The sequence below is a fragment of the Motacilla alba genome, chromosome 1A (genome assembly GCF_015832195.1).
Source record: "Motacilla alba alba isolate MOTALB_02 chromosome 1A, Motacilla_alba_V1.0_pri, whole genome shotgun sequence".
Taxonomy (NCBI): domain Eukaryota; kingdom Metazoa; phylum Chordata; class Aves; order Passeriformes; family Motacillidae; genus Motacilla; species Motacilla alba.
In genome coordinates, this window is record NC_052031.1 from 48,361,154 (window position 1) to 48,374,068 (window position 12,915).

Consider the following 12,915-nt stretch of genomic DNA (forward strand, 5'->3'; position numbering starts at 1 on the left):
GACAGGGTCCCTCACAATGGGTGAAACCTCTCCCCTGTCACCTCAAGTCTCACTGGTGCCCTGCAGCCGCTCTTCCCGCCTGCCCAAGCACCCCTGGGAACTACAGTCACTGCCGGCGCAGTAGGACAGAACAGGAGGCACACGCCACAAACCCATCTTACGGCCCCACTCCCTCCGGGCTCATAGCCAGCCATCACAAACCCGAGTGCTTTCTAAGGGTCTCATTTCTATCAGTGCACTGTGCCAAAAGATCTTTCCTTTCTGTTTTCCCCCGTGCTTGTGGGACCGTGCTCAGGGGAGCCTCCTCTGCGGGCAGAGGCCATGCCCTAAATTGGCCTGAGACTTTCTCTAGCCAGGGTGTACAGCAGTGGGACGAGGGCAGAATCGTTTGCTGATTCCATTGGGGAATAGGGTGAGGAGTAATGGGGTTTAAATTACAAAGAGCAAGATTGATGTTAGACATTAGGAAATATTTTCTAACAGAACAGACAGTTAATTACTCAAGTAGATTGCCGGGCCAAGCACCACGGTCTCCATCACTGCAGGCTGTAAGAACAGACTGGGTAGGCACAACTCAGGGGGGATTTAGACGATATCAACCTAATTTTGGAGTAGAAAGGTAGTCAATATCAGCACTTTACCAAGAAAATCCCTGTGATCCTGGAATAAAATTTACAACAACCCCAAACGACCATGATGCAGTGTCAGTGCTGCAGGGAGCTGTTATGAGCATCCTGTGACATGGGGTGCTGGTGGGTTGCTTTTGTTTCCTTAAACTTTTCCTTGATACATCCTAAGTAGCTGAACACGGTGATGCTAACTAGACCTGTTCCACAACAACCTTCAGGGCTGCAGGGTGGCGCACAAGTCGTGTGGGAACCACGAGGCATGGCACAGAGTCAGGAGAGAGGGTTTCAACTGCTCCACCTGGCTGTATCCATCCATCCATCCATCCATCCATCCATCCATCCATCCATCCATCCATCCATCCATCCATCCATCCATCCCGGTACTGGGAGTTGATATGGGGCTGTCCCAAGGGCTTTGACAGAAGGATGAGATCACAAAGCACTTGTCTCTCTCCTGTCAATGAATTATAATGCAGAAAAAAGCTCCACAGGCAGAAGAGAACAGCCCATGGCAAGGCCACCCAGAAGCACTGAAACTCCAAGTGCCAGTGGGTTCTGCCGTTGCCCATCACACTCTGTTTGTGGCTTTTCAAGTAGTTTTCCAGGACAGAACAGGAGCCCCATTCATGACCTACAGACACCACAAGTCTTATCTCTCCAGTCTACCCTTCAGAACTTGGCAAAAGAAGGGGAGGAGGCCCCAGCCAGCTCTCAGTCCACACTCTGAGTTTATCCTGAGATGGCTCCTCCTTTCTTGGGGGACAACTTTGGCTCTCCCACATAAAGGCTCTTGATGGAAAATGCATAGGAACTTGAAGTACGTTTGGCTGGAAGGTGACTCTGGGCATGTGCTGCAGCAGAGGAGGCAGAGAGTCTAAAGCAGGCATGCTTTAAAAATGATAAAAGGAGAAGAGGGGAAGCTTTGATCAAACAGAGAGTGGGAGTGGGGGTGCCAGAGATGCCTGCAGAGATGGAAGAAAAAGCAGGAGCGCGGAGGACTTTTTATGTGAGAAGATACATAATTCCTTTGGAGTCAATCAAAGGAGGGCCAGAACTGTTGAGATGCAAATTATAACTCACCTCCCCTAGCATTCCTGAGCCAGTTTTCTCCAAGAGCCATGGGCATGCGGGGACAGAGAAAATCTTAAGCCAAGTAATTCGGGGGCTCCTTTCATTTTCCTCAAAGGTTCCAATCCTTCAGGTAACTTGAAATATTATTTTCCAGGTTTCCTGTACAATCAAGAGAATGAGAAATGTCTGGTATTTTCTCTGAGGGACAGAAAAACTCTTCTGCAACCCCTGGATTCCAGCAGCTCAAGCTTAAAAAAAACAAACCAACCCAGCAGCTGAGAATCATGCTCTGAGATACTGGAAAAGCCCCAACACTGCCGAGAGAGACTCTAGAGACTTTATGGCTATGTGTAAAAAACTATGTACAGGCACTGTGGATTTCTGGGTATTCACCATGTCAGTGTTATTGGGAGGAGACAACTCAGCAAAACAAAGCTGTTCACATCATCTCCAACAGCAAGACACTTCAGCAGCAGCAATAAATATAGTGTAAGTCTGAGCACTACCATTAGCTGAGTTGAGGCAACACCCATATTTTACAGAGCATAATCTGGCTTCTGTTTATATTTTTACATTGAAGACAGCACTTATGAAATATGGAATTCCTCCAGGGAGAAAACCTAGGTGGGAACAGAGCAACATCTGTCATGCGTAGACAGCCCAGGCATGCACCACTTGGGATTGGGGAGGGACTACCTGAAGAAAGTAAGTGAGACTGGAAACAATTTCCCCCAGCATGGGATGTTACTGGTGGAGGCTGAAACACTGACAGCCAGCCTCAGCTCTGGGGTGACTGCAGCCTGATGCCAGAGGCAGTGGAGCTCATCCGACACTGCCATCACCAGCTTTCTCTGCACACATTTCAATTCAGTTTCCCCAGCATGAAATCGAAATACCCACAAGTTTCAGCGAAATACACAGCTGCAGAGAAAAGAGGAATCTCATTTTCCTTACTGAGGAGTGGCCCACAGCATTCAATCCTTGTTGGCAATCACAGAGCTCATACAGGAGAGAGATTCTGCACATCTTGCTTGGCGTCTGCACGTTACAGCACACGAAAGACCTCACTCACAGGACCCAAGACAGTATGAAGCAAGGCCCTGCAGACCTGCTACTCACACAGCTGTTTTTGGGGGCTGTGGATAAGGCTGAAGGGAGATGTGTCTGCTTTGTATTGGGCACCCAAAAGCTCCCGATGGGGCACGGTTATTGGAAGCGTGGAAAATGTTAGCTCAAGAATGGGCTAGAAATGAAAGTATAATATGACTCTGTCCAAATTCACTTCTTGCCATCTCCCATGTTCTCCCAGGCATTTCTGTCTACTATTCCCTGAGCACATGCCCCTACTTAACCCTACAGTTCTCGTATGCAAGCACCCAGAGTGATCACCTTGCCAAAACCAACAGTGCCTAAGTTCTCTTTCCTTGTGTGATACCAGAGCTATTTCTTCCCCTGCCATCAGGACAGGTTGAGAACAATTCGCTCTTCTGAGTGAAGTAGCTACAGACACCTGCTAAAGCTGCACTAGATAAAGGTCAAACCTTGCATTGCAGACCTGCATGAGGCCAGGACAGAGCAGCAAGGGATGCGGCATGTGTGCCAGCAAAACTGTGCTGTGCCGAGATTAGCGCAGCCCTGAGCGGAGTGCGGGAGAAAGGAGCCTTTGTAAGGCTCCCTGAAGTAGGACAAGAAGAGCAAGAAACGCTGGGGATTCGGGCTGAGGTGTTCTGATGGAGTGGTGCCTGCTGTGCTGGCAGCAGAGCTCCTTGTTGAGACAGTAGATGCTCCAAGAAAAATGCTGCTCTTCCCAGGTGGCAGGGGAAATCTTGTTTCTGGGCTCTCTATTTAATACTAACACGCCAAACACGGGCAGATCAGCCACATTTATTTATGAAAAACAACAACCCCACAACCTAATAGACCCTGATGCAACAGAGTAATTGAGAAGAAATCAACACCTCCTTGTCCAAGAAAGGTACCTTCTTAATGAGGCCTAACCAGGGTATTTCCAACTTTGTTTCCCCCTCCCTTTCCCAGACAGCTCAACATTTAATGATTTCTTACCTAAACTGCTCATTACTGTCCCACCACGCTGCTGGGGAGTGTGGGGGATGACACACTTAGCCTTAGCATCAAAGCCATGATGCTGACAGTGCAGTTTTCACTGTCAGCCAGGGATGTTTGGTTTTCCTGGCAGATCTTTTTTTAAGCACACTTCAAACAACCTCCTTTCATTTTCCCTGACAAACCTCAGACGTTAGCACACCCCCTTGTTTTCTGCCATCCCTCATGCTGCTTCTCCCTCACACCGATTCCCTCACTGCAGAACGCACCGAGGCCTCAAAAATTATACGAGGGGGTTTGGTTTCTCTTTGGCAATTAACACTCACAAATTACTGCAGCTCTATATGGTGGCAGTTTGTCCTTGAAAAGAACCTTGACCTAAGCACTGGGCAGACACAGCTGTGAGGGACTTCCAGGTGCAAAGAGAATTATAAACCCACTCAGATTTGCTGGAGATGTGGGCAAACAGCTGAAGGAAGGGCAGAGACTTTAATCTTTGGGCTCCTGAGCACAAGAGAGACATGGAACTCCTGCAGCAGGTTCAGCAGAGGGCAACAAGGGTAATTGGGTGACTGGAGCTCCTCTCTTCCGAGGAAAGGCTGAGGGAGCTGGGCCTGGTCAGGCTTGGGAAGACTGAGAGGGGACCTCACCAATGTGTATCAGTACATGACGGGTGCCAAGAGGTTGGAGCCAGGCTCTTCCCAGTGGTGCCAAGCAATAGGACAACAGGCAATGGGGCAGAAACGAATGCACAGGAAGTTCCACCTGACCATGGAGAAGAACTTTCTGACTGTGCAGGTGCCCGGCCACTGGAACAGATTGCCCAGAGAGGCTGGGGAGCCTCCCTCGCTGGAGAAGGAACGCAAGAGCCCTCTGGACGCAATTCCTGTGCCATGTACTTTGGGATGACCACGATACCAAAATGGCTGGAAAACAAACTTTCTAACACAATCTGAAGCATCAGAAAGCAGGCATTCTTTATCTACATAGGACACACAGGAGACTATTTCTGAAAATTTATATTCTTTATGTTATTTATCAACCCTGCTTGAGAAAGGAGCTTGGACCAGATGCCCCACCGTGGTCCCTTCCTATCTGACCTTTTCTGTGCTTTTATGATCTCTGCTGCCCTATCTGGATTGAAGTTTATGGAAATGATAAATTAAATCAGAATAACCGCAGTTGGGAATTGTTCCAGCTGTGGCACGGGAGAAAGTGCCCGGGGACCCACCTGCCGGAGAGGAAGGCGGGAACTACACCGCATCCTTGCAAAGGACGCTCGGGCGCTTAGCCCCCCTTCCACGTTTATACCGGCCAACACCGGCCCCCGGGCCATCACCGGGTCCCGCCGCGCTCCGGTGTCAGCGGGGGCCGAGCCCGAGGACGGGCAAAATGGCGGCCGCGGGGGCCCCGCCCCGCCCCGTGTCAATCAGGGCGCGCGACCCGCCAGCCGAGCGCGATTGGCTGCGGCGGCGGCGGAAGTGGCGCGAGGCCGGGGCGCGCGGCGCGGCTCCGCGTGCGGCGGGTGAGTGAGGGGCGCTCCCGGGCGCGCGGGACAGCAATTCCTGAGGCCGGGACACCGCCCCGGGGGCTCCGTGCCGCGCCTTGCGCTGCCCCACAGCCCGCCCCTCGCAGCCCGCCCCTCGCAGCCCGCCCGCTCCCCTGGCTGCTGGCGTCTCCTCGCCCCCCCCACCCCGCCACCATGTTTGTCCTGGTGGAGATGACTGACACTGTAAGAATTCCTCCCTGGCAGTTTGAAAGGAAACTGAACGAATCCATTGCTGAAGAGCTAAACAAGAAATTGGCCAACAAGGTAAAGCGTGGGTCACGTAAAGGTTGATGCAGGCATCGCAACATCCCCGAGCGCTCCTTCCTTGTGTTTGTGCCCGCTGAGGTGCGTGGGTGAGGTGTCACAGGGGCTCATGTGAAGGCCACGTATCGTCTCAAAGGGGACATTTTTCTAATGGCTGATGTTGGAATGGGAAGATACTGAGACACCACATGGGGCAGAGGAGCATGGAAGAGAAGTGAGAGCAGCTGCTGGTTTGTGTTAAAAGGAGCAATCCAAAGTGCAGCCTGAAAAACAAATGCCAACTAATCCATCCAGTGGGGAATTTCAAGAAAAAGACCTATATAAACACATGTAGAACAGTAATACTGGAAGAGAAATGAAGCTGCTGTTAATAGCTGCTTTGGTTCGTGCTTAGTAATTGAAATACATACAGTAATTGGAATACATGGTGGCAGTAAGAAGTTGGTCTTTGGAGCAGGATATGAAAAGTGTTTTCTGGTGGACCTGGAGGTCAGAGTTTCCCTGTGAAGCCTGTGATTAATGTATGGCTTTCAATTTTTTTTAATGTATGGCACAGGGCAGCTGCAAAACTCAAAATGCAAACGTGAAGAATGCAAAACTCAAAATGTAAACGTGAAAGGAGCTCAAAAGAGCAACCTGAAGGGGTCGAGGGTTGTGAATAGCAGATTATACAGGCAGGTTATGAACAGCAAAAGGCTTTCTTCATCCACTGATGACTGGTAGATGCCTCAGATTTTGTAGGCAGTGAAGCTGTCTCAGAAGTAGCAGAGAATCCAAGAGTTTGCCTCATGTCTCCCCAGAGCTAATATAATATAAAACAAAGGCAAGCCTGGAGGCTTCTGAGAGTGTAGCTCTAGCAAAAAAACATGTTTAGCATTTGGACAAGCTGTGGGGCTGGTGCATGATGGGGAGCTGTTCACTGTCTTGGCAGCTCACGTTCTCTCACCGCTGACCATTTCCCCAAGGGTTTCTCTTTGTAGCAGTGTTGTTTCCAGTGCCAGTGAACATGTGCTCCCACAGCTTGGATTGGGGCTCCCCTTCGCTGCTGGTGGTGTTGAAGGCAGTGTTCCAAAACAGACTCTGTCCCATTTTGCCACCCCTCTGTTGCTGCCTTTTGAAAAGGTGTGCATGATGGATGAATTCCACAGTTTGCTTGATTTTACCTGGCGGGTTGCTTGATTTACTGCTCTTAATTTTTTATTTCTTTTATCAGGTCGTATACAATGTTGGGCTCTGCATCTGTCTGTATGATATCACAAAGCTGGAAGATTCATACATATTTCCTGGGGATGGTGCATCACATACCAAAGGTAAGTGCTTTTCCTCGGTTATGGTGTGTTGCAGAAGGTTAATTAATGACCTGGAAATGTAAGCTGAGTTCAGTAACAGCCTTAAGTTCACAGCCTTAACTGTGTTCCTGCTAGAGGGGCAAGAGGAACATGGTGAAAGTCTCTTATTTTCTTTGCCATTTTGGGTACAAATACAGCTTTGAATAGCCAGTCCTTGCCTTCTCCAGCAGCCCATCTCTGTTCCACAATTAGAGCCATAGGTGTGGGGTAAGGAAAGGGTTAATTTAGTTGAAAAATTATTGAAAGTCTGCCCACAGAAAATAAGTTGTAATAATTGGTCTGCATTTCTCTGATATTTTTTCTTTTTGAGGCTTATTTTCCCTAGCTAGGATGTGAAACCTGTTTCTACATATAGCATTTGCACAGCATTTAATGCTCTTGTATTGGCTGGAAGTTTTATGACACTTTTGTTGAAACTTAGACAGATCTGGTTCATCATACATTTCTAGTGTTTTTTTAAAATAAGAAATTACTAATTTCTCTACTTTAACTCTTGCCAAATCTGAGTAAAACTGGATGTGCATAAAAGCAAATTTCATTTTTTAAGTTAAAATAAAGGTTTAAACTGGTAAGAGATGCATTTTTCTAGTTTCAGTTTACAGTGTGGAATCACAGGCTGAGCTCGTGAAGTATCTCCTGTTAGAAGGGAGCTGCACTGGCAATATGTGCCTTCCCTGGTCTGAATTTTAACTCCAGTAGAACTCATTTCCTGCACATAAAAGCTTCTCTAATACTGAAGGAGGATGTCGGGCTTTCTTGCTTGCTTTAATCTCCATTCAGCTTCTCAACTTAGAATTACTCCTTGAACTGAAAGAAGAGAACTTTTCTCTCTGAGCTCGGGAAAAAAGTCTGCTTTCAGAATCTGGGGTAGCACTTTGATAAATCCTCCTGTGCCTGGTAATAACTCTTTCTATAATGCATTGCCTAGTTTTATGTAAAGGAGAGGCACTGAGGAGGTACAGCTGCAGTGATGTCAAATTTCTCAGAAGCATCCTTTGCCTGAGATTGTCTTAGTGTAGCATTCTTGTAATAATAAATGCCATGTGCTTAGAAACATTTTATCTAGCTTGGAGGAAAAATCCAGTTATGTTAGAGAACCTTGTTTAACCTGATAACACTTGATTTAAAAGATTTCATTGAATGAAAATACAGCGTTGCAGACAAAATACAGCATTGCAGACAAAGATAAAAGGCAGAAGTCTTACGAGAAGGTATAATTTCAACTGATCCTCTTGACCGTGAAGCACTGTGCTTCTATCATAACTTAATCAGAGGCCGTGCTCCATGTTTGTCATCTTACACTGTCTTTTGGTGAACTCTGCAAAACTGGGGAGCTGGGAACAGGACACTGCTGATCATCTGCTGCCAGAATTTGTACAAACCAGTTAGGAATCAGAACTCTTATTCCCGTTTTTCTATCTAATCAGTGCCTGCAAAGAAGTTGTAAAAGAAACTGGGTGTTTTAGAGGGCATATAGGATGTTGGATTTTGTTTTAATGGCTGCCACCCTGTGGGAGGGCTGTAGTTTACTAACATGAACATAACATTAATGATGTGTTTTCTTTTAAGTGCATTTCCGCTATGTGGTCTTCCATCCCTTCCTGGATGAGATTCTGATTGGACAGATTAAAAGCTGCAGTCAGGATGGCGTCCACGGTAAACTGCAACTTCTGACATTAGGGACACGTGAGCTGCAGAGTGCTTGGGTCTGCTGAGACACTGATTTTGGCTGGAGTAATGCTCTCTGTGGCTGGTTTAATGGCTACTACTGGCCTCTAGTGCTGCTCTGATCTGAGGGTGATTGGTAGTTTGAGCCTGGCAGCTTCCCCTGACCTTGATGGTTTTGTCCTCACTCCCTTTTCCTTTTGCCCAAGAATAACAGGCAAACCTGTCTGGAGCATAGACTGGTTTCCTTTCCTTGCTTCAGTTAACAGAATTTGTTTTGTTCAAAGTGGAACTATTGGCTTGTGTTGGTCTGATGTATCTTTCCTATAGTGCTGTGCAAATTTGTGCTCATATCCTGCACCTGAAAAGGTGTCAGGGAAATGTCTTTGTGAGCACAAAGTGCTGCCAGAGTCATGGAATATATAATTGATGAGTTGCTTTCCTTTCCTCTCGGAGTCCTCCATGCAAGGGAGCTCTGCTGCTCCGTTGTTAAATTAGGACAATAAGGTTACCTTGGCTGCTTTTGTTGCTGAATTTGGGCATGGTCCATTCCCTGATAAAATTCAACATCATGAAATCTTAAGGGGGGTGTGGGGGCTGTTCTAACGTTATATCAGTCTTTATTTAACGTACTACATCTGTGATTTCTAAGCTCTTTTTTGTCACAGACCTCTATAGCATCTGACTCATTTCTTGGAACGCTTTCATTTCCATTCCTGCTCCAAACAACCTTTTCCTTTCCCAGCGGGCACGAAGACTGTGCCCTCTGTTGCTGTATGTACTTTCAGCTGAGTGGTTGCTTTGCTGCCAACTGAAATTGAGCGTTGTGGCTCAAAGAATAATTCCTGCATAATCTCAATGTCCTTCCTGAGAGAGGAAGGAAAATGAGCCTGGAAATGCATTTTAGGAATCACTGTGGAACATCATTTGCAAAGAATTGTTTCAGTCTTAACCAAATTATTTTCTCCGCAGTTTCTCTTGGATTCTTTGATGATATTGTCATCCCACCAGAATCCCTGCAGCAGCCAGCTAAGTTGTATCCTTTGATCACAGTTGATAACTTCACCACTTAATTTCAAAAGATTGTGCAGTGCTGGCCCAACAGGCATTCACCACTGCAACAATGAAGGTGCTCAGCGGCAGAAGCTGAGCCCCTCTGTCGGGCAGGTCCCACAGACTGTTATCACAGCTAGACAGGCCCTCACGCTCATTAGGTTTTGCAGGATCATTGTGCCTGCTGATAGAAACAAATGGCAGTGTCCCCTGCCCAGCTGTAATCCCTGCCTCCAGTCTTGACCGCTGCTGAAGATCGAGTGCAGGTTTTACCGTATCATGTAATGTCTGCATACACGTGTGTCTGATGTACTTCAGTGGGGTAGGCGAAGTTGTCTTGGGTCTGAGGAGTTTTGCTTGTTTGGGGGTCTTTTCTGCTGCTGGGTGTTTTTGGGGGATGTGTAGACAAGCAGCATACAGCTTGATGCAGGAAAATCAGAAAGATGGGAGTGCTGGGCTGTGCAGACAATGACCTGGGACGGCACATTGCGGTTTGGGAAATAACTGTGAAAAGGCTTTGAATCGAGCCTATTCTCAGAACTGTCAGAAAGTGATCTGTCAAGCACAATGCTGTTTCCCTCCTTAATCCTTGGCCAGTGATGAAGCAGAGCAGGTGTGGGTGTGGGAATATGAGACAGAAGAAGGGGCCCATGACCTTTATATGGACATTGGGGAAGAGATCCGCTTCCGAGTCGTGGATGAGACGTTTGTTGATACGTCACCAACCGGTCCAAGCTCTGCAGAGGCTTCCACTTCAAATGCTGCAGAAGAAGTCCAGAAGAAAGAGGCGCCCTACACTCTTGTGGTAACTATGTGCATTAGTTCTCACGGCTTTGTGAGTGTTGTGGTTTATTCAGTGCCTAAAATAGCACCCCTTTCCCAAGGAACTGATTGCTTTAAGCTGACCATGAAGCAGAGTCACCAAATGAAAGGAGTGGGAAAGGGGAGAAATGAGGTTGTTCTCGTGGTTGCTCTGTTTTCTGAGTGTTTCCACTGGAACACTTCGTGGTTGTTGGCGATTCCCCCACGAGGCTGATTTAAAGCAAACTGTGTGTGCATAAAGAGCACAGAGCTGGTAGTAACACATCAAGGTCTATGTGGCAGCTGAACGGTCTTTCCTTGCAATGTTCTGGCATAAAACCCGAGTACAATGCATGAGAAAGGTGGACCTGAACCAGTGGCAACTGTGTTCCGTACTTAGATGGGAAAGATGATGCATTTTTAGGCATTTTCCTCTGTTCTCTATGCAGTTTACAATTGCGTGCTCTCGTCTTCTCTCTCTGAGCAGGGATCAATCAGCGAGCCAGGCCTGGGCCTCCTGTCGTGGTGGACAAACAGTTAGCTGCCGTCAGAGCCTGCTCCACAGAAAGTCTTTCCGGTGGATGTTTGGGGGATAATGGGACCCTGCTGGTGCTCATTGCTCTTCTGAAGCTGAATAAGAAATTAGATCTGCCATTCTGTTTTCCCTTCAGCTTCCAAGCTGCCACAGAGAGACAGTTGCTTTCAAGAAACGTCTTCACTGATGTGCAGAAGTGAATTTAAAGGCACAAAAAGCCTTGAGCACAGCAGCTACAAACTCAGCTGGAGCTTTGGTCTCCTGCCCCAGAGGGAAAATGGTGGAGGTCTTTGCTTGCCTGAATCAAGGAAAGAGTTGAGTTTAGTGAGTAAAGGCAGAAGAGAATACCTATCGAGAAGTACCACTCCTTGATCTCAGAGGAGTAGAAATCTGCCCTTCTCTTGACAGGAACTGAAGAAGACACAGCAAAAGGCTTGAGTTAGTAGAGGTGTGGTACTCTGGAGACCTGGAAAATGCTCTGCTGAGAGAGCAGGGGAGGTGGTGGTGATGTTCTGCTAAGTATGGAAACTTCACCAAGTCAGCCAGACGGAACAGGAATGACAGTTTACCCAAAAGTAACTCAGGCTTAGTGAAGATGACCACTGTGGAAAACGACAGGCTGCTTATTGTGCTGAATGGAATGTCTTTTTTGGGTGGGCTGTATTTGTGCAGAATGAGCTAAACTTTGCAGGAGCTTGACTGAAAATATGAAATTATGGACTGAAATGGATGAAGGCTGCTTTGAGCAACCTAAATCCTCATTTGTGGGGGTTTTAATACCGTAAAGGGAATAAACAGTAAAAACCACACAGCCTGCCTTCCTGTACAATTTGTGGGGAAACTATTAGCTTCCTGCCTAGCAGGAAGAAAACACTTGCCTCCTGCAGTTTAGCTACTTGGATTTCAAGGCAGACAGAGTTGAGGCCAGTGCTTTGCTCTATGCTAACAGCCAATGACAAACAATTGCCATCACCCTCCCTGACAGCAGTACAAGGAAAGGAGGGAACAAAACAGTGAGTAAAATCTATGCAGGGCCCATTGCCAAGAGAGTGATGTTGCACATAATTACAAAGCCAGCCACGTTTGGCAGGAAGGAGCTGTAATTCCCTAGGATAGTGGGTCTGCTTCACCTCCAACTGTGGAAACAAAGCCTGAGTCATCAGCGCCCTCCCTGCAGCATCGTTAGAACCCCTTAATTCTCAACTGTTATTCCTGGTGCAATGCCCTAATTAAAAGGGAGCCTAGAATTCTTTAGGTTCACATAGTAACTGAGGTCCATCTGTGCACAGAATAAGCTTACTGAATGCCACCTACAGAGCAGCAGTGCTCACACATGCAGACATCGAGCTGCGATGGAAACAACTGCAGAAACCCCACAGCTGTTGGTATAGGTGGAAATTTGTGTGAAACAAGTGAGGAGCTTCCACACAGGCTGTTCTGGGGTAGTGCCAGGGCAGGGGGAAGAAAACAGTCCAGCTACTGCAGGTAGTTGTTTTGCTCAGCTCTTTTTGGATAGGGTCAGGGCTCCCGGGAGTATAGTGAACGTGGTTTTGTGTGTTGCTCTCATGAGAGACTCCTCAACATCTGGCTCCTGCTCTAAGTTGTGCTTTAGGAAACTAAGTGTGCGGTGCTGGGAAATCAGATACAGCAGGTGTTCTCTGCAAGTTTGTCATCGCTGCAATAGTGGCAGTGTTGCCCTAGACAGGAATGTAGGGGGGAAGGTGGTTATTGATCACAAGTGTAGCCTGCAGTAGGTTAATGTCAAGAGCTAAACAGTCCAGGACAGCTGTGAGGGCTCTTTCTTTACCACACTGAGTTACTGTTCAATTTGGGTTTTTTCTCCATATAGCAGTGGTTTAGGAGAAGTTGTTTCCCACCCTTCCAGAAACAGTGACGGGCATTAGGATGATGAATACAGTAACACATGACAGAAGA

At 47.4% G+C, this 12,915-nt stretch overlaps 1 protein-coding gene across 1 annotated transcript; it reads left to right on the forward strand.

The window, feature by feature from the left end:
* Positions 1-5,245: 5,245 nt before the first annotated feature.
* POLR3H (RNA polymerase III subunit H) lies at positions 5,246-11,789 on the forward strand. The gene is made up of 6 exons (XM_038153763.1): positions 5,246-5,577; positions 6,791-6,887; positions 8,496-8,582; positions 9,564-9,627; positions 10,242-10,449; positions 10,933-11,789. Exons 1-6 carry the CDS (start codon positions 5,467-5,469, stop codon positions 10,984-10,986), a joined length of 621 nt encoding a protein of 206 aa, XP_038009691.1. The 5' UTR covers positions 5,246-5,466; the 3' UTR covers positions 10,987-11,789.
* Positions 11,790-12,915: the final 1,126 nt, after the last annotated feature.